Source organism: Spermophilus citellus (assembly GCF_964194105.1).
Source record: "Spermophilus citellus genome assembly, chromosome: 11".
In the NCBI taxonomy this organism is placed as follows: Eukaryota; Metazoa; Chordata; class Mammalia; order Rodentia; family Sciuridae; genus Spermophilus; species Spermophilus citellus.
Genome location: NC_138192.1, coordinates 126009513 through 126032119, shown reverse-complemented (window position 1 = coordinate 126032119; position 22607 = coordinate 126009513). Strand labels below are relative to the sequence as shown.

At 42.1% G+C, this 22607-nt stretch overlaps 1 protein-coding gene across 2 annotated transcripts in view; it reads right to left on the bottom strand.

Annotated features, from left to right (window-relative positions):
- Positions 1–258: 258 nt before the first annotated feature.
- DAW1 (dynein assembly factor with WD repeats 1) overlaps positions 259–22607 on the bottom strand; it is a gene marked incomplete at both ends in the record, with an annotated part of 42713 nt that continues 20364 nt past the window's right edge. The window contains 8 exons of one of the 2 annotated variants that reach the window (XM_081261859.1): positions 259–293; positions 1477–1639; positions 4733–4809; positions 12244–12358; positions 13117–13219; positions 14327–14433; positions 16607–16714; positions 20205–20304. In XM_081261859.1, the coding sequence (XP_081117985.1) occupies positions 259–293; positions 1477–1639; positions 4733–4809; positions 12244–12358; positions 13117–13219; positions 14327–14433; positions 16607–16714; positions 20205–20304 (808 nt within the window). The remainder of the gene's footprint in view (positions 294–1476; positions 1640–4732; positions 4810–12243; positions 12359–13116; positions 13220–14326; positions 14434–16606; positions 16715–20204; positions 20305–22607) is intronic. The other variant, XM_081261860.1, reaches the window with a different exon arrangement.

The following is a 22607-nucleotide window of genomic DNA, read 5'->3' as shown; positions in this document are numbered from 1 at the left end:
TTAAAAAAAATAAAATGTGATTGAAATCACTAGAGGCACCAAACCCTAAGCTGCTCCTGCCATTTCCACCAAATAACATCAAGAAATGATAAGACACCATCAGTTTTAATAGTTCTATATGCAAAGATAGTGCATGAAGAGAAGGCTTGCAGAAGAAGGGAAAGTGTGTGAAGTATCAGAAGAGCTTGCTCTTCTTCAGGAAGCCCTGGGTCTTGACCACAGTGGCTGGTAAGTTTGCTCACTTGCAGACCTCTCCAGTCAACGCCATATCCTACAGGTATTGTCCTTGCTACCTGAGAAAACAAAATTCACAGTCACTGTTTTCTTTCTTATTCACTTCACTCTCTCATTTTACCGAGTTGACATTTTCTGGGTCACTGCCACTTAGCAATATGCTAAATGTGCTAGACTCTGAGCATCTAGCTGCAGAGACTCTGAGCAGTGCAGGCACTTTTGAAATAGAGGTCTTCCTTCTGTCTTTTCCCATGATACCACATCCTAACCCTACCACAGAAGTACAGTCAACTTGAGTAACTCCAGGTTTGGGTGACAAGCTTTTCAGAACGTCAGTAGGTTTCCCCGTCAGCAGTGGAGCTGTCGTCCTCTCTCCTCCAGGGACCAGGTCCAAGCCATCATCACCAGAAGGGTGAGGGCTGTGGGAATTGGGGAAGCCATTGGAGACTGCACGCACAGACAGCCCACAGGAGACCCCTCACATTTGAAAAGAAGGAAGAACACACTGGCCACTTTTCTGCCAATCTGTGATTCTAAGCCAACCTCAGACAGTCCACTAAAAATACATGCCATTAATCATAAGACCAATTCAATAAAGTGGTGTTCTGCTGGTGGCAAGACAGAGATGCAAGCCCACTCTAACAAACTGTCATCAGTCGGTTGGTTTTTAGCACTTGATGCTTTGGGATACAGTAAAAAAACAAACAAACAAACAAACAAACAAACAAAAAACAATGGTATCTTTAAAGAGCTCAGGGATTTAAGTGCCAGCACTTAAACAAGGCACAGACAACTAACATTCTTTTTTATAGTCTCCAAGATCTTCTGTGAAATTGGTTGGAGAAAGAGGCACCTCAGAGCCAACCTCACGTGAAACTCAAGACTCGGGAGGGGGGTCCCTGGGAGCCTACACACCACCTTCCTCCCTGCTATAGGGGCTCCTGCAGGAACACCCTGCGGCCTCCTGTGATTTTCATCTTGGGAAGGGATCTGGGTTCACAGTACAGCACATGGTCGGTTGGGGCAGTGTTTAGGAATATCCACGTTTTAGTTAACACTGGTGCTATGGTTTAGATAGGTGTCTCCCAAAAGGTCATATGTGAGACAACGCAATAAGGTTTAGGGGTGAAATGGTTGGGTTATAAGAGTCAGAGGAGGTGAAGTCCCTGTAGCCTTTAGCATGACACCTCTAACAGCCCCTTTAAAGGGAACACCAAGTCTGTGGCTGTGTTCTTCCCACACCTGTGATGACTATGTTGCCTTTATAGTTGAAAGCACAGGAAAAGATTTCATCGGTGTGTCCCTCGAGGACCTGCAGGCACTGGCCAGTCTGCGCGTCCCAGATTCGGGCTGTTTTGTCAGAGCTGCCAGTTAGAAGCCGGTTCCCTTGCGGGTTGAAAGAAATCTGCAAAGAGAAAGAAAAAAGGAAAAACAATCACAGGTTTGTGTAATGGTTCCCAAGAGGTCTTCACTAGGAAAAAGGGGACATAACTACACTTCTGTCACCTGACCAGCCTGGTATTTATTCTTAAACAAAGCAGTTTCTTCCTGACAGAAAAAATACTGAACATGAACCCTGCCATCAAGATGGAGAAGTTTAATTGTCTGCCCCTCACAATTCTAAAGATAAGCACCTGATAAAATTAGAGTCAGAGGCAGAACTCACTCCTCTGGGACCTGATGAAACTGAGATCAAATAACGGGAATTAAACGGCTTGCCAAGATGGGCCTGGGACCTCGGGAAGGGGGAGCAGTCAGAGGTGAAGTCCCGGGAGCCTTCAGCGTGACAACTCTAACAGCCCCTTTAGAAGGAAAACCAAGTCTGTGGCCAAAGCTGTGAACCAAAGCACGGATGATTACAGGACTCCCCACCTAGCTTCTTTCCAAAGCCTCGAAACCCCCTTCCCCATGCAGATACAGAGGCAGGGCCCTGATGTGGAAGGGAACACATGCCAGCCCACGTCATCTCTACAAGACAACTTTCTGTAACCAAAAGCACACCAATCTCCCTTCAAGTCCGTACCATAAGATAAGTGATGTCCAGGTCCACAAGAAAGCACTTCTTCATCTACTGATGCCCTAATTCCAGCACTTTCCATAAATGTTGGGGTGCCTCCTACGTGCCCAGCATTGTCAGAGGAACTTGTTGGTCCCTGATTCTTTGGCTGTTACACTCAGATGCCTCTGTGGTCAATGATTTGGGCGACCTCCCCTGTAACTGAAGGTGTGAAGAGGGCAGGGCCATGTCTCTTGTCATTATATCACCAGTGCCTGCACAAAGCCCAGCACAGCAGAAGCTATCAGAAAGGGCTTAATAGTGGCATAAGTTAATGAATGCTTTAGCTTTGACTCCCAAAGAAACACTACTAGCAATGGCCACTCCATAGTGACATATTCACTTAACATGCAGAATATTTAAAATGCTAAGTTTGAGGATCCTTTATATTTACACACCCATAAAAACAGATGTGCACATTTGCTGAGGGGAAAAGTCATCAGACACTTAGGAACAGGGCCAGGGCTCCCTCCTCACCTGCCCTCCATGTTCCACCTTTCCTGCCCCTCCTGCCACCCCTACATCTCTCAGCCCAGAAAGAGGGTGTGGGGTGTGTTGCCATGGAGACCAGAATTGACCAGTCAAAGGGCAAGGGTCACCAGCAGCAAGTGCAGAGGCAAGAGGGACGAGAGTACAGCAGGGGCAGCTCTGGGACAGGGCCTGCCCAAGCCTGAAATCATCACTCTGATCCTGCCCAAGGAAGGAGCAGATATGACCTCGGGCACAGGACCCAGAATTTGGGCTGAGCTGGGAGGTGAGAGCCACCAAGGCCCTGCTTACTCTACAATGTTCCATGACACAGGTAAGCCTCAGAGCACCGACTGTGTGGCTCTGCTCCATGAGCAAACTTTGGGGAGGAGTTTATACAAAATCCTGAGATACAGCTCTGGAATCTCAAAGTGGATAATTCGTACTTGAAGTGTTAACTATTTTCAGGAAATACTTCTTCAATTGAATTTTATTCACACAACACTTGGTACTTGATGCACAGCATGCTTTTTGTATAACATGTTTACTAGAACCAGAAAATGCTCTTCATAAGCCCCTTAAATTGCTGCATTAAACATTTTCAGCTCACTAAATCCTTTGCTAATAGTTGAAGAGGATGCTATTTTGTAATTTTTTTAATGTTTGACAAATAATTTACTATGCTGAGTTTGAGGGGGGACACTTAAAAATAACATCTGCAATGGTTAATCTGAATTGTCAACTTGATTAGATTAAGAGCTGCCAAGGATTAAGAGGGTTATGGGTGTGACCGTGAGGATGTGTCTGGGAATGATTGGCATGTGGGATAGCCAACTGAAATAGAGACCCTCCCCCCTAAGCATGGGCAGCACAGACCAATAGGATGATGGTTTGGACAGAATAAAAGTTGGAAGAACAAGGAAGCCTCAGTAGATGCAAGCTCCATTTTTCTTCTACTGGTTTTTGATTGCTGTTGTGATCATCTGAGGATATCAGATCTTGTTTCTTCACTCTTCCAAGTGGATTCTCCAGAAGCCTTTAGTCTCAGACTAGGGTAGCGCCATTGATCTCACTTGTTCTGCAGCTTCAGCCTCTTGGACTGTGCAGCTACTGTTCTTCCAGCTCTCCAGCCTGCAGCCAGCCATTGTGGACTACCCAGCTTCTGGTTGTGTAAGCCAACTAAATAAGTCCCCCTTTTATTATTATACTTCCTGTTGATTCTGTTCCTCTAGAGAACCCTGACTACGACAGCATCTTTAGGTAACTGATTATAAGAAAATAGGATATAATGAAACAAACTTTAGTACCTCTGTCCCAACAGATCTAGTCTTTTTAACTTTTTGGAGACCCTGGGTTTTATGTGCGAATACTCAGTGGTTCCACACTCAATAGAATAAAAGTGGTTGTGAATATTTAAAAAGTACATTTCATTAAATTCTTAAATTCCTACAAAGGCAATCATGTACAGGTAAAGTCTATCTGGTCTAATTCACTTTTAATTCCTTGGTGTCCAGAGCTCAGAAGGGAAGACCACTGCTGGCAATGAACATATCCAGAAAAGATGGCAGCCAATAGGGATTTTCATTTTTTGAAGGGTATACATTTTGTAAGAGGTTTTATCAGTTGATTCAAATGGATTTTCAGCTTAAAATAATGATCAAATGCAGATATAACAAATGGGGTTCACTGTCGCACCTTTTCTGATGTATCTCCATTAACTTGAGCAGCAATCCCTGGCACCACTTTGGACTTCACAGAGACTTGGTAACACATGATCCTCTTTGTTTAACTGTGTTCACTCTGGATTGACCCACTTGATATCAGGAACATTTCTTTTCCATTTATTCCATATTAATACATATGTTAGGCATTTTAAGAGGTAAGTTATTAAATATTAGAAATCAAGGATTACTCTTATTTATATAAAACATGTTGTTTATTTTTTGAAAGTAAATAAATGAGGAAGTAACTCACCTTTGAAATTTCACCCTCATGGCCTTCCAATTTGGTAATGCATTTTCTTGTGGCTGCACAGTAAACTCTGGCTGTTCCTTTTGGAAAGGTGTGGGGATAGATATCAATTCACCTGAAATGCAGAACTTTGGGCCAAAGAGTTTAAATTACCCAAATATCTATCCTGAGATACATAAACTCCATGATGAGTTCTTGCCTGTAGCAAGAGCCAACCACCTATCTTCTAGATGCAACTCTGTCCCCCACAGACCGAGGAGAAAGGAGTTCTTCCCTATCCCTGACCTTATTAGAAGAGATAATGTGTATAAGGTAGAAGAAGCAGTGAGAGCCAGGAATAAAGGAGGAGAAATATTTTAAAGGGCAAAAAAGGAAAATCAAGAGGTCTGAGTCTGGATTCAGGGAGCACACCGGACTCCCTGAGAAGCCGGGCCTCTACTCAGTGAACAGAGAAGATGCTGAGGGGCCCTTGGCACAGAAAGTGCTGTAGAACATTTTGTTTCCATGGTAGGAAGGGCCACCATATCACAGAGACTGAATAAAAAGATGTTAAGATGGATGGATTGATGGATGGATGGATGGATGGATGGATGGATGGATGAATCAAAGTGGCATGTAAATTTCCTTAGAATTAAGAAAGGAAGAGTTAACTAGGTATAGACAGAGAAAACATGGATAGTGAAACTGTTCTCAGAAGAAAAGTTATAATGGACCTGGCCAGATGCTTTCAGTATTACATAAAGGTAAAAATACAGCAAGGGTAGGGAACTTTAGGTACTTAATGTGCATTCAGAGAAAAGTAAAATACCTTAATAAATATTTTTATTTACCTTTCTGACAATGCCAACAACTTCAAAGTTTCAAGTAGATAAAATGATAAAAAAAACCCTGCTACTTTAGAATTTATATGATTAAAAACAAACAACTACAAGAAAAATAAAACTGCTACACAGATGTTTCAAAATCCTGAAAAGAGAAGGGCCAACCAACCTGCTGACAGCTCAAAAGGGAATGTCCTACACAGACCAATGCTTCACAAATTTTACAAAAGCATTTTTTAAACTTCAGAAGATACATAAGTAATATGACTCTAAACTTTCTAGCTAGAAAAGAGGAATAAGGACACTAAGATAAAATAAAATAAAATCAGACATGAGATTAACTCCAAGAAGGAAGAAAGAGGGGATATATATAAAGAAACAGATGTAGCTGTACATGATCACCCGTGTCAAGTGAGAGCCAGCTTTTCTAGGAAGGGAATTAGGAGAAACGCCAGAGAAAGATAAAACTGATTGGATACACACCAAGACTTCTTAGGAAGCACAGGATAAGAAAAGGCTTACAAAATCTCTAAGGCGGGTAGATTTTTTTTGAAGTACTGAACAAGGAAAGAACAGGTCACTTCTGGGGAAATAGATGACAGAGGAAACAGCTGGAAGCACGTTGTGCTTTACCCAGCCATCCCTCAGCACCGCCATCAGCCACCGCGGCTCCTCCCCACACTGCCCCAACGCTCCGTGTAGTACAGTGACCTACAGAGGACACTGGTACGGAATTGCTCAGGCTTCGTCTCTCTCTCCACTGTATAAATCCACAAGGGCCCTGGTTTCTCTCTTTTGGTCACTGTCACAATCCCTGGCACAAAGTAGTTATTTCAGAACATACTGGTGAATGAATTTTCTCTGTGTAAATAATATTTAAAGTGAAAGGATCAGGCTGGCAGCATAGCTTAGAGATAAAGAGCATGCTCAGCAAGGCCCCAGGTTCAATTCTAGCAACAAAAAATAAATACATAAATAGAAAAGGGTGGATTAATTGCAATTGAGGATGGTTTTAAAAGTCAAGACCTACAAAAAGATTAAAAAGTAAAGGGTTACTTTAAAAATAATGTTCCCCAGATGCAGGGTATTTGCATTTTAGAATATAAAAAGGACTTGTACCAAAGGAGCACCATTAAAGATTCTAGTGACTAAGAAAACAAACATGCAATGTAATTTTGGAAAGGAGACAGTGAAATAAAGACAGTATCATTAAAATAAATCAGTGACAAAACTCAACAATTGATCACAGCACAAAAGATAAGTGACTATGCACATGTTAATCACAAGGAACAAATCAAAGGAATAGAACATGACATACTTGGAAAGAGCACCTCATTTTGTCAGAATTGCTCAAGTGGCTATCAGGGAATTATGTATATGTGATGTAGAGTCATGTGGTCTTTAGGAGAATCAGACAGACATAAATAGCCTTATATGTGCTCAACAGAGAAATGGCTCAGAAATAGTGCTGACTCATGCATGGCTGTCAGAACAATAACAGTTGTAGTAAGCATGATATGCACTCGTAGAGGGGATATAGTGTCATCATGGAAATGATGTAGATAGACACAGGGTGGTGTCATAGTTGGTAATGAGGGAAATGACCCAAATGTGCTCATTAGGGAGACCATGCAGATGTAGTGTCATGTCATGCACAATCACCAGAGAGATGACCTAGAAATAGTATAATGTCACACATTATTGACAAGAAGATAACAGAGTGTAGAATCGAGATGAGACAAAAAATAGAGAAGCATCATGCATAACCAATGAGATGATGATCCAGATGTAGTGTCACCCACAGTTATTAGAAATTGACACACACATAGTGTAATGTATATGAGGATATTGTACAATGCAGCAGCACAGCATGGTGACAGAGGTGTATAATAACATACATGGTCCTCTGGAGATGAAGCACACATGGCACACACTTGTATGTAGTGATCAAGGCCATAACACAATATAAAATGAGGAATGGTTTTCAAAGGTCTAACACAAACAGTCTGGGATCATAAAGAGCTGATGTATACTATAGAATCCTATGTGAATATGAAGATAATGTAGATGTAGATACAATGGAGAAGATGATGTATTCTTTTTGGAGACTATCCACAATGTATCACCAATATGTTATAAAGAAGATGATGCATAATTAATTTACATTCACATGATTATCAAAGTGATAAATCAGATATAGTATTACATCATATGATAATTCAATAAAATCAAGAAAATTTACAATAACATTACAGTGCTTCATCTCTGAAGCACACATAGTGTAGCATCAGACATAGGTATTAAGGAAAAGATGCAGCTATACAGCATCATGTGCAGTAATAAGATGATGCCTATCATCAAAGTGATAATTCTACATATAACATCACACACAGTTATTAATGCTATCCCTTAGATATTCAGAGATTATGTCAAGATGGTAATAAATCAGTTTAGCATACCATAGGATTGTCAAGGAAAAGACACAGCTATGGTATTGCATCCCACATAGTGTTTAAGAGAATGATGCAGACATCTTCAGCATCAAACATGATTATCAAAAATTAACCTGTAAAATAACACCTGTTATGGTCACCAAAAAGAAGAGCATGATAGCATCATACATGATATTTAAGTTGATAACCAAACACAGGGTAACAACATATGTTATCATCAAAGAAGATGGCCTAAAATAGAGCGCTATTTGAGAGTATCGTGGATCCCAAAGCCATCCTGCTATCAAGCTTATGAGACAACATACTGTAGCATCTTATACAATGACACTGGCAATGGCCCAGAATGCTAGCTAAAGCTCAGAATAACACCAAGACAAGGACCCAGACTCCAGGATCATCAAGATGGTGAGGACACAGTATGGCACCACTCATGGCTATCAAATAAATGAGGCAGACATAGACATAACAAACGTTTCTCTGTGGTCATTAGAGATGCCACCAAAACAATATGACATCATAAATACCTTCAAGTGGAAGATACAGACTGATTTATCATTTTTCTTGAATATCAGGAAAATAATCTAGATGTTATATGGCATTATTATAGTTGCCAGAGATGAAGCAGAAACATTAGTTTAGTGATATGTGTGTGTACACACACAGACACACACACACACACACACACACACACGTGTGTGTGTTATTTTATAAATATATAGATATACAGATATATAGAGATGCCATGTGTAGTTGTTATGGGCCAGGCTATATGGGTAGTGACCAAACAGACTCCATCATACCCTGAGACTCCACATGATGTAAAAACTTCTTTTCCCACGGAAAAGCCCTGCCTCTGTACTCATCAACAGTTGCTCAGCTAGCATGTGTGGCAACAACAACAAAAAAAATGGCAATTCTTTTACAATATAAAATTGTTTTCTCTTTGATTCCCATTTTCCTTGGACAATGTACCATGTCAGAGATTGACTATCTAGATGTTAGTAACCTTCTTTAACTTGAACTCGACTAGGGACGTTTGGGCCAATCCCTTTTCTGCTTATGATTTTAGATCTCATGATGCTTGTTTATGGTTTTGAATCATAGCAATAGCCACTTATGATTAATGTGATTTTGGACTATAAAAGGTATACTCAAACCCTGGGACGGGGTCAAAGGGTGTTGACTTGCAGCCTGCCCTTTGGCCCGCCAGCTTGCTTTAAGATCGACTAAGTGATTTATTGCATTCTCGCTTTAACATAGTGATTAAAGGTATAACCTTGGGCCAGGGTTGTGGCTCAGTAGTAGAGCACTTTGCCTAGCATGTGTGAGGCACTGAGTTGGATCCCTGGCGCCACATAAAAATAAAAACAAATAAAATAAAGGTATTGTGTCCTTCTACAACTTAAAAATTTAAAATATATATATAAAACCTATATTATAGTACCAAGTATACTTATGTAGGAGTTGACACAGACATAGTATAGAGTCACACAGGGCTAAATGAGAGGCATCGCATAGCACCATACATGGTTCCAAAAGAAATGACAAAGCTTCAAAGATGCATGCTTTTCAAATAAGTTCACATACATGCCAGGGAAGAATCACACACTGAAGTAAGGCAGGCACATGCATTGGCATGGTCCTCAGGAAGCGGGCATACAATTGGTGTCAAGGGGATGATGCACAGTGCAGTGTCCTGTGCGGATGTCCTGACACGGCAGAGACAGTGTGGTTGTGTGATACTGAACTCTGCGTCAACTGGATGAGGCTGGGGGTACCCAGCTAGCTGATAAAACATTAGTTCTAAGTGTGCACGTGAGGGCATTGCTGAGTAAAGACATCCTCGCCGCTGCAGGTGGACATCACCAATCTAGTGGGCCCAGCAGAACAAAAAGGCAGAGGAGAAGTGAACTCATTCTCCCTTCTCGAACTGGGACATCCATCTTCTCTGGCTCTTGGTCATCAGAGCCCCCTGGTTCCCAGGCCTCTGGACTCCAAGACTTAGAACTGTAGCCTCCCTAGTTCTCAGGTGCTTAGACTTGGACTGAGATACATCTGGCCCCCTGGCTCATAAGCTTTAGACTTGGACTGAACTACAGCATCAGTTTTTGTGGTTCTGCAGCAGGCATATAGCATGTGGTGAGACTTCTCAATTTTCATAATCCTGTGAGTTAATACCCATAAAAAAAATCAATATGTATAATCTATAGGATATATATCCTATTGTGATGCTTTTCTGGAACCCCTAATATAAGTATCACACGTGGTTGTCTGGGAAATGATGCAATACTAGGTAGCATCGTAAGTGGAGGTCAATGACAGGACAAGGTTATCAAGCCCTCAATAGCGTGTAACGTCACACATACAGTGGAGATGAGCAGAATATCAAGCATCACACAGGGTATCAGAATATCAAGTGCTCAAGGATGTGACATATGAGTACACTGTTGTAGCAGATTTCAAGGGATGATGTGCACATAATGAAGAATGATGCTTTTCTAAGGGAGATGATGCAGACATAGTGGGTGGGGCCTGTAGACGTGTTTGTCAGGGAGAAGTAGAAACATTATAGCATCATACACAGGTTTCCAGGAATGGACTCACATGGTGTAGTATCATACATGGTTATAAAGAGGAAGTGTAAATTAAACAGCACAGTCAGCTATATAGGTTATCAAAGGGATAACACAAAGTTGGTGTAGCTTCATACCCAGTCATCAAGTGGATAACAGAGTCATGGTATAGCATTATCTGTAGTCTTTGGAAAGATTATAAATTACACGTGGCTCTCAGTGAGATGATGTGGATATAGCACAACATCTCATATGACTTTTGAGAAGATGATGCAAGTGTTGTGAGTTATCATACATGGCACAGCCACCAACAAGGTGACACAGACAGTATTATATCTATGTGGTCATCAGGGAAATGATGCATACAGAATGTGGTGCCTCACTCAATGATCAGGTGATGGCATGACAGTCATAGTCATCAAAGAAATAGCTTAGACGTTGTAGTCATCAGCAGCTATCAAGGACAGGATATGGATATGACCTAGCATCACACATGGCTTTAGTAGATGAAAACATAGAGGTATGATTTAGATATTTAGTGTCCCCAAAGACTCGTGTGTTGAAGGCTTGTTCCCCAACGCAGCAATGATCACAGGTGGGGCTTTTGAGAGATGATTACATAACAAGGGCTCTGACCTCAGCAGGGGATTAATTCACTGACAGATAATTATCTGATGGCTTATGGGAAAGTGGTGGAAACTGAGGAGGTGGGGCCTAGCTGGAGGAAGAGGTCCCTGAAAGGGTATTTCTTGTCCCTGATTGATTCCATCCCCACTCCTTCCCTCTCCCCCTCTCCCCCCTCCCCCTCCCTGTCTCCCTCCCTCTCCCCCTCCCTCTCCCCCTCCCTCTCCCTTGCTGCTTCCTGGCTCTCATGATGTCATGACCTGAGCAGCCGGCCTGCATCACACCCTTCCACCATGATGTTGTGCCTCACCTCAAGCCCAAAGCAATGGAGCCAGCTGACCTTGGACTGAAACTGTGAGCCAAAATAAAGCCTTTCTCCTCAAGTGGCTTATGTCAGGCATTTTGGTCACAGTGATGAAATTCTGACTAACATACATAAGGTAGCATAACATGACTTTTAAGGGAATAATACAAACACAGTATATAACAACATATGGTCACACATGCAATGTCACACATGGTCAAAAGGGAGATGGCATAGTATAGTATCACATGAGGCCTTCATGACATTGAGGTACTCTTAGTATAGCAACATGTGCATGGTTATCAGTGGGATGACTCATACATCACATAGAATCAATGAGACCAAGTATAGCATGCATCATAAAGATATGCTTGACAGAGTGGGGCAGAGCACAGTTACACAGAGGTGGAGAAGACTTGTTATGGCACCACCAGTGGTGGTCACGTGGATGAGGCAACACAGTGTAGCATCAAACATGGTCACCAGGGAGGTGATCCAGAACAGAGCCTCACATGGACTCATTATGGAGATGACAAAGACTTATACATGTATATGTGGTTATCAAGAATATGACCAGATGGACATACTGTGGTGACACATACAGTCATCTGGGATATAAGGCATATACAGTCTTGTCATAGCTGATCCTCAGGCAGATGATCCATGGTGTACAATCACGCATGTGTATCAAGCAAAGCAAAAATTCCTCCATAAATTAAATAGTTAACAGATTACCTACCATCAGCTGAGGCAGTTGCGATAAGCTTTCCAGTGTAATCAAAACAGCTGTCTAGAATTTCATCATCATGGCCTGTTAAGGTTGCCACACATTTCCCATTGGTGGCATCCCACAACTGCAATTAAAGAAAACAAAAACTAATCTCATGTATAAAATGTGATGGTGGCAAGGGGTCTTCATGACATGCTATGGGGGTGAAATAACTGAGCCAAAATTAGGTATTTTGTGTATAATTCTCACTTGTTCCATTAATTTTACCTTGATTGATGACCAGAGACCATGGCCAACCATCTGTCAAGACACACTTTGGTCACAGAGAGGACCAAAGTCAGGCATTTAGAACCTGCCACAAATTAAGAGAAAAATTCTTCCAGTGTATACTTTAGTGATTGGAGTTGAAGGGTCCTTTTTTTACAGGAAAGACATCATAAGAAAAGGGACTTGATTCCAAAATACAATGCCGGAAAATGAAAGTACATGATAAGATTATAGCACATTTGATAATCAAATGGTAATCCAGAGGATAAGCCATTAGCAACCATGTCTATAAGTGCAGAAACCTAAGAGGCAGGGATATACTTAATAGAGCCTCCTAGAGGGCCATACTAACCAAAGTATAATAAATAAACAGCAGGACATTAGACAAAAATAATGTGCTTTTTCAAATCGGAACTTTAAAACATTAGAAGCAAGCAAAATTGTTTTACCACCTCATAATTCCTTGCAATTTGGGAAATCAGAAACTTGACATAACGCTTACCAATTATTATTTATGAAATCCTATCTTAATTTTATGTTACCTCTGAACTGTGTTGTTACAATGAACATCTGACTTGGAATACAAATACAATGTGAAGCGTGTCTTGAGCTCACCTTGCAGGTCTTGTCCATGGAACCAGTCAGTATCAGCGAGCAATCCCAACTGAATAAGGCACTGCTTATCTCCGCACAGTGGCCAATGAGGGTGAACACCTTCCTGTAAATGGGGAAAGGACCAAATTTGCTGAAAGATGTATACACAAATAATGAAACCAAGCCCATCTGTGTGAAATAATTTACATTTCAGTTTTTAAATAATAATATCTTTTATGACGAAACAAATATTGCTATACTATAGCTCAAAAGGAAGCTTCTAATTACAGATCAACAAAAATGCACTTAAATTTTAAACAATCAAAGATAACATTACTGTGTCAGTAATTTCACTTAACATAATGTTCTCCAGTTCCTTCCATCTTGCTGATTGGATTAGAACATACTATATACATGCACTGAAATATCACATTGTACCTTATAAATATGTACAATCAAAACATTTTTTTAAAAATGTAACATAATTTAAGGCAACATTTCAAAATGGAATAAGTAACAAATAGTGAAAGCAAAATGAAACTCTATAGACATGTCCTTACACCAGTGAGCAGACCCCTGGTTGTTCAGAAACTACACATCAGAAGACTGACAGGCCCTTCTTTCCTCTCATTTCTCCTTGAGCAAATCATGGTCAGTACCTCTGATAATGAGCCCCTCTATCAAAATGCAGACAAGTCCAACCATGGAGTGTTCCAACATAAATATGGTAATTTAGTTAACTTCTTAGCAACTAGGAAGTATATTGAAGTCCTTGGACTAAATTAAATCTGGGAAATTGACTATAGGTTTTCTTTATGCATGATACTCACATCTACCATAAAAAACAAGTCATTGAAATTTTATTATTTAATACATGGGATAAATAATAGCTATGTACCAGGCTACTGCTAACATTCTCCTTTTCTACAGCTCTTTGAAATTATTTGCTCAGAACTCTGAGAAGGTGCTTATTCTGTGAATAAGAAATACCATTAGAGAATAAATTAATTTATGTTGTTAATGTGTCCTATTCCTGTAGAATTCAAAGCACAGTATTTGGTACAAGGTAAAACCAATAAAAAATATAAGTTCTTCTTAACCCCCTGACCCAGGTTTAAAAATTCATTTTTTCTTATTGGCACATATTATTTACGCAGAACAGGGTTTCTTTGTGGCCCATTCATATATACATAAAAATGCAATGTGATCAATTTCACTTCTCAGGAATTACCTCCCAGTAGAAGCATCCCACACTGCAACTGTGTGGTCAAAGGACCCAGTGATGATTCTGTTTCCAGAGGTGTCAAATGCCAAGGAAATGATTTCTGCCAAATGTCCCTAGAAGAAGACCAGATATTGTCATGCATACCCGTGGATAAAACAGTTCCACAACATCATACTCTAAGAAGGAAATGCTAGAGGAAGCAGAGCCATAGAGAGAGAGGAAACAGTGGCTGGCTGTGGGCTGAGAATGCACAGTGGCTACAAATGGGCTCAGGTTTCTTTCCGGGATGATAACAATGTTCTAAAAATTGATTTCCAAATGGTTACAGAGTTCTGTGAGATTATTAAAAATCACTGCCTTACATTTTAACTCAATGAACCTATAGAAGGAGGGAAATGAAGAAGGAAGGAAGGGAGGGAGGGAGGGATGGAAGGAGGGAGGGGCTGTGTTTGGGGAAATTAGGGAGCTTCTTTGTCATTATCTTGGAAGTGCTAAAAGGAACAGTATCTGATCTATCTAACATTATATGATGGGCAAATCAAAACAGTGTATGAACAAATTTAACTTTAAAGAAAGAAAGTCTTCAGAATATACAAGAAACAGATTAACAAACACCTGGCTTTTGGCCTGACCTTCCCTGGTTACAGTGTACTGCTAATGTGTTACGGTTTGGATCCGGAATGTTCCCAGAGGAGCTCATGTGTTGACAGCACAGTTCCCAGTGTGGCAAGCGTCAGAGGTGGGGCTTTCAGGGGGAAAAAAATGGTCATGAGGACTGTACCCTCAACAGTGGGTTAACCCATCTGATGGAGTAATAACCTGAATGGATTTGTAGTGGTAAGTGTAGGCAAGTGGGTGTGGCTGGAGGAAGTCACTGGTGGGTTGGGGGTCTTGGGGACTATATCTGCCCCTGTCCCCTTCTTCACTTTCTGCTTACCAGCTGCCATGAGCTGAGCAGCTTCCCTCTGTCACTCCTCTAGGCCTTGATGTTCCTACCCTGCAGCTGGCCAACCGAGGACTGAACCTCTGAAACCATGAGGCAAAATAGACCTTTTCTTGTCTAAGTTGTTCTTGTCAGGCATTTTGATCACAGTGATGAAATGCCAGCTGGCACATGGGGACTCCAGTGTATGAGGCAGTGGGAAGAAGCCTCTCCCTGGAGCAGATCCTGCAATTCTGATGAGCCGCTCCTGCTTGGAGTCTACCCCGAGTTTTCCTAATTATTTTAGAAAATTAATACCATCATATTTTTAAATAACAAAGTATTGCAAAAGTTCATTTTCAAACTGATTTTCTGGTTGATTCCAATGACAAAAGTGAAACATGGCTGAATGTTAGAATTCTGAGCTCACAGTGCCCTGGGCACAGTCAGGAGGAGGAGTCCCGTCAGTTGAACTGCGGGTACTAACAGGGCTTTTCCAGCCATTTCTCCTGAAAAAAGAGGCAGTGAGGAAGCAGGGGCCCTGGAAATGTGACATCTGAGGTCAGAGAGCGCACACACACACGTCGGTGACACTGGGTACTCAGAGTTAAGGGAGCCTTTGGTGTTGCTTTTCAGTGGGGACCTCTCTTCTCTTGTTTTAGTCCATCTATTAACTTCCTTAAGTAAAGAATCATGCTTTTTATATTTATTTATGGTTTTGAAAGGATAAGAAAATTGGATTTTCCGTGTAGTTGTTCCCACTTATTACAGCATAAATAGGTCCATTTTGTTGTGGTCACGTGGGTCAGGGCAGGACAGAGGGGAGGGCAGAGGACAGAGGAGAGAGAGAGGAAACAGGCCCGGGGAAGGTGTGTGTGGTGGTGACCTATCAGCACCATTCTGCAGGCCCTGCCTTGGCCTTTCTTCCCCTGTCCCACCCCCTTGTCATGGGACTCTCCCAGGAGAGCTCAGAGACCTGCAGGTGAGGGGAGTGTGGACATGCGCCCCCGTAGGGAATCTTCTGCAGGGACCTCCAGGGCTGCCCCTTCCAAACAGGGCCAGCCCGCCTACTTTTTTTTTTTAGCCACAGAGACTACATGGGTTCAAAGCTATGGTTTGTGTTTTTTCAGAATAAAAGTCATCAAAATCAAAGCTCATCTGGCTTTCCAGGCCCCCCACCAAGTCTGTTGGAACAGTCAGCAAGCCAACTGCAGCACTCCCCCTGCAGTGTGAAAACTAGTGCTTTGAGAGCATCTTCTAACAGCACTCATCGTAACAAAGACACAGATAGAAAACGAGGACAAAGACAGGTGCGTGAACATCACAACACACCGACACACAGACACGCGGACACACGGACACACCGTCAGGGTGCACATTTCCTCTCCGTTCTCGATGTTCCACAGCTTGGCCCTCGTGTCCATGCTTCCAGTAGCCACCAGAGTGCTTTGGGGGTTGAACGATAAGCACACCTACATTGTATGAAACGGAAGAAGCTTTAGAAGGATAGAGGTTCACACTGTGAATTCTCTGTGGCCTTGCAATGACCTTGGCAGATTCAGTTTAAGTCTTTGAGTAAATAACAAAAGGTCAGGTACAGGAAACCCTATGCACCAGGCCAAATGGAACCAGTCCCCACACCTCAGCTCAGGCTCGGAGGGGCATGGACCCTCTCTGACACTTTTTGACACCAGAAGAACAACAGCAAAGCCACCTCCCTCGACTTTCAAGCTGTCTGGCGCCCGTCCCTCGTTGCTGGCATCACGGTCCTTGTGATAACATCCCTCACCAAAGGACTGTGACACTGGCTCACACTGCCCATTGCACACCCTCGGTGGCCTTCATGTGGGCAATACATCCAGTACCCCTGGTCCTCTTCAGTACCTGCCCCTCTGGCTGCACCCTGCACCTTGACATCACCTTCTCTAGAAGATTCATCACCAACTCACCAATTGATGGGCCCCATTTCCCAGTACTTCAGCTTTCTCTCTCATGTTCCCTCCCTTCTCGCCACAGACTCTTTGACTTCCCTGAGATCCCAAGATCCCTGCCTCTCGCATTCTATCTTCCATATTCACCTGACACCCAGGAAGCAGAGCTCCTGCCAGCAGCCTCCATGTTTTCAGTTCCTACCTTCTTTCAAATGCACCCTCCAACCAACTCTGAACATGAACTTTTGTCAATCCAGGGTTTTAATCAGTCATCCACCTTCCTGCCTCATCATTCTACCCAGGTAGCCTAAGAAAACTCATCGGTCACTGGTGTGGCTCACTCATGCCTCTGCCCCAGGGTCTCAGCACCACCGCCCACTGGGTTAAACTTGCCTCTGGCTCCACCTTCTCCTGTTGCCACTCTTGCCCCCAGTCTCACCCTTACTCTCCCTCAACAGCCAACCTGGCCTCTGATTGCTTCCTTGAGAAAACTCTCCTTATGGCTGGGAGCTTCCTTCCCTTGGCCCATTCTAGAACCCCCTTCTCTGGATTTCTAGGGGACATGTACCTATCAGCTGTCCTTCTCTCTTGACTAGATCCTTCCCAGGGGCCTGTCAACATGCTTGAGCTTTTCTTACTTGAAAGCACATTCTCCTGTGACCCTCGGTGCCCATTTCAATTACCTTTTCCCCTTTATAACCAAGTTCCTTGGAAAAATGATTTACCATTACTTTTTGCTCATCTTGGACTCACTCTTCAATAGTCCTGACACTGCTGTGGATGGGTCCAATCCAAAGGGCTCTGTTGGTCATCCCACTTAGCCTCCCTGATGCTTGTGGTGTGTACTCCTTTGTTTCTGATATCTGTACAGCTTTAAGGTTCTCTGCTTTCTCCTCTTTCTTCTCATTTTGTTTTGTTTTTCATTTGTTGTTGTTGGGACGGGGGGTGTATCAATTAAAGGTTTGTCGTTTTTATATTTCGGGATTCTGTCAGTCTCTTGTCTGTGTGTAACCCTTCCTCTGGCCATTTTCATGGCTCTGTGGATCCTAATGGTACCAGGAGACCAAGGCCCCTCCCCAGATCTCACTCACCAGTTCCAGCCCCAAAGAGCCAACAGCCAAATGGATGCCTGTCTGGGTATCGCACAGGTATCTTTAATCAACCAAAGACTCCAGATCCTATGAATGCAAACCTGCTTCTCCTCAATGACACAGAGTTAGTGAGTGGCACTACCAATCACCCACGCCCCAAATCAGGGAATCACCCTGGATCCCCCTTTTCACTCATGCCTCAGTCTCCCTTGGTAACCATGTGGTACTCCCTCTACTCCCTTACATCTCTCACACTCTTATCTGCCCCAGGAAAAGGTTGCATCACCTCTCATCTGGCAGCAGCAAGGTCCCCCACTGGCCTGTATGTCTGACCTCATCCACCTCCCACCTTTCCTGAACACCACCACAGTCTTCCCAGAGAGCCAAGCTGAGGTACCTCCTCCCAGCTGCAGAGCCTCAGCAGTGTGGCCTGACCTCAAGACAAACCCCAAATGTCTCAGCGTGGCACAGGCCCTCTACAAATCTACAAGATGGCCTTTGCCGGTCTCTCCCACTTCAACTATTCCTGCCTGGTGGTCTGACTTTGACTGGGCTATTGGTGTGCCAAGGCCCCGGGATTCTTTATCCAGGCAGCTGGGCAGAACTGGGGATCCTTACCCATCACTCAACTCCCCGCAGAGGGTAGCACACCCCCAGCAGCATACCGTGTGCATGCCTTCACAGGGACGGTCAGGAGGTTCTGCTGTCATCACACAGCTGCCCGAGCTCCTGGGCACATGCATGTCTGCACACTCCTCCAGGCATTGGCCAGCGCTGCTCCCTTGCCTGCAGTGCTCATGTCATCTCTCTAAGTCTTCCCTGAGCTCCTTTCCTGGCCAGGGATACAGATACTTGACAGCCCCCCCCCCCCAGGCCCTCACTGAACCCAGCCCACTTCTCACTATCTCGACACATCTCTGCACTTACTCACCGATGCTTCTACTCCTCTTACTGAACTGCAGAATCTCTGGAGGACAATAACTGCATCCTTTCCTGATAGGCCTCCTGAGGCCACGATTCACATACAGTTAATAGTGGGAAATGGTGGGAAATTATAACTGTCAGCCTAAGAACTCTATGTAAAGAAAACCTTTCAAAACTCCAAGGAAATGTAGAGATGTGCTGCTCTCTACAAACGAGATTATGTCTCTCTTTGACCTTAAGCAAGTGACTCGCTATGCCTCCATGTCCTCATCTGTGCTTCAAGATGGGCAACCTGCCTCTTAGGGTTGTTAGGAGGCACCATTAAGCTAGAACATGTAACAGTCTTAGAACAGTAGCTCCTAAACTATGAGCCCCTACAGGGTCATTTTACAATGTCTTCCTGTAGTACAATGTCTTCCTGAACTGTACCTTGCGGGATAAATATACCATGAACTGGAAGGATGAGCGTAAGTTCACTCCTAAAATAAGCAGGTTTGCTTATTTTTAAGTTATCCATATAATGCCAATTAGCTCACTAATTGTTTTAAGATTTTAACACAGAAATGGTCAAGGGCAAGCACCCCCCCAACTGTGAAATCTATTTAGAGTATCAGAATATTTATTCAAATTGGAGTTCTAATGATACTTGGAAAATAATAAGCCTAAATATGATGTTAAAAGTTGTTTTAAAGCTATTTTAATAACATCATCAGCCTTTATTGAGTCAGTTCTTTAAAGACAAGTTAATGAAAAGATTAAGCTGAATATTATACTCACATATTTATCATATCACAGATCCACTTAGTACAAAATACTCTTTGACAGTACCTGCAGATTATTAAAACTTAAGTCATTTTTAAATTATATCACCACCACCATATAAAATCCATGCAGACTAAGAAAATACTGGGATAGAATTTGAAAATTAATTATAAAAGTAGAACTCATACTTTCATAGTGAAATCCTAAAACAAACAGCAACATAAAATATATTTCAAAATGTTAAATATACTCACTATTTCTGCTGTGTGCCCCCTAAAAGTATGGTAACATTTTCCTGTTTCTGCACTCCACAGTTTACAAGTCTTATCAAAGGACCCAGTTGCGATTTTGTCACTGCAATTTTTTAAAATAAGAATTTTAGAAACATATTTAGTCACATTATATGATAAACTGAATATCAACACATGGATATCTATCTACTTAGAAATGTACTTCACTTTTAAAACTGTAAGCGACCCTGTATCAGTGGATGACCAAATTAAGGTTTAATTGAATGGCATCAATTTGTATGTTCAATGTTAAAGTTTTTATATTAAAGGAATAAATATATTTGTTTGGGATTATAACATTTTTTGAAATTAACAATGAATATGGCAAAAGCTTCATTCAGAAAATTAGTAATGTGGATATCAATAATATGTAGAATCAGCTGTATCAGCACAGAAAAATTCTGCTAAAAGGTAACACTGAATTTAAAAGAAGAGAAATAAAAAGATATAAAGCCAATTAACCAAATGCTAACAAAGTTTCGAGAAGTTTGGCAGTAAGTAAGTAAGTAAGGGACTCCTTGGAAAAACAACACCAATATTACTCATGTTGTAAGAATCAAAGAGAAGATCGGTAAAGACTGGAGTCTTTTAAACTGAAGGCTCCCAGTTGACCCCAGGACGGCTCTACTGCCCCCACCTAAGGGCTAGAGGTAGATTCACTGCGCTAACCTTTGGTCTTGGCACCAAAGCCTTATCTTTTATTCCTGACCCATACTTAGCCTTTATAGCAAGTCCTCAAGATGTTCACCCAGTTGGGTGAGCATTTAATGTGTAAGTTTGTTGTTCAAAAGTTTGCTTTAGGATATGTGTTAAGACCCAACACATATCCTAAAGCAAATTTTAAATACCCGGCCCAGTGGCCGAGTCTCTGTTTGCCCAGAGTAACACTGAAGTCTTGCTTTCTACCTCTGTTCCCAGGTCACCCACATAGTGTCTCTGCGGTCTCTCAGACTAATGGAAAGCAAGGTGTTCTCTATCTACACCCCAGGGCAGTGCAGACAGAATGTCCTGGGGAGCCACCACAAACCATCCAAAGCCCCTGTCACTGAAGGCTGGTGGCCCCTCAGTGTCAGAACTGGCTTTCTCCTTGACATCTTGCTGTCATCTTTATGTTGTCAACGCAAGTTCAACGGCCTGCAAGTTACCTCAGTCCATTTTCCATCCTTCCTACCCTCAAATACATGAGACTCAGGGTGGCTGTTATTTCTTGACTGATTTCTGTTCTGCCACAAACTGTTCCATGTTATAAATATTACTAATGTCAGCATTTTTTAGAATTATTATATTGAATCAAAATTCACTCCTGACCCAATGTATAAAAGAAATAAACACTAAATCAGTGGAAGTGTCCCTCTAGCTCTGTTTCTCTCTCTCTCCCCCCCCCCACCATACACACACACACACACACACACACACACACACACACACTCCAACTTATTCTTTGGTGGCTGGCTCATTCTGCTGAAACCCACAGACCATGAAATTCAAAGATACTGCATTAGCAAATAAATAAATCATCAAACTGTGAAAACTATTTACATAACTGGACAAGAGAGATTTTCATCAGGGACTCTTGGTAGAATCCAACAGAAGGGACAGAATGTATTCTGCACCACTTTTTTCTCAGAAAACTCTGTTCTCAGAAAGATGCCAAAAAATATCACATCTGTTAAGTAGACTATTAAAGAATATCATATTATATTATAGAGAATTGAAATGCAATGAAAGTAGGAATTATACAGTGAACCAGTGTAATTTATAATTTCAATAAAAATTTTTCACTTCCACAAGTTGGTATAATAAGGTATTATAAAAACCGTCATTCTCTGTAATGTAAAAATACATAAAGTTAAATTTTCTGTAATTTAATTGCAATGTTTAATCATTTTAATGCACAATTAAGGTTGATTGTACAATCACAATTCATGTGTCTTGAAAAGTATTACATTTTAAAAAGATACAATATCATTAACAACCTGGATATTAATTGTTTTAATTGCAGTACAAAATCTCTAAGTGCATCACATTTTATAAAATTCCTCTCTCTTCTTCCACTCTGTCAGGGAAGTTTTCATTGCCCCCTGAGCAGAGTAATGGCCCTGCCTCCTAACACATCTCTTTGCCTCTTGCCTCAGGCTTCTTCCCACCACCAAACCCCTTGACCCCTTCCCTCTGCAGAGCAAGCCCTCTAAAGAGCAGTCCTTGCTCCCCTTCTGTGTCCAGAAGCCTTCTAAAGCTTCTCAGGCTTGTAGAACAGGGCTCACACTCCCAGGAGGCTCCATCCTCACCCCCTGTGACTCTCCAAAGGAAATTCCACTGGAGACCTGGCAGCTGAGCTGGCCTGAGGACTTCACACCTCACAATCCT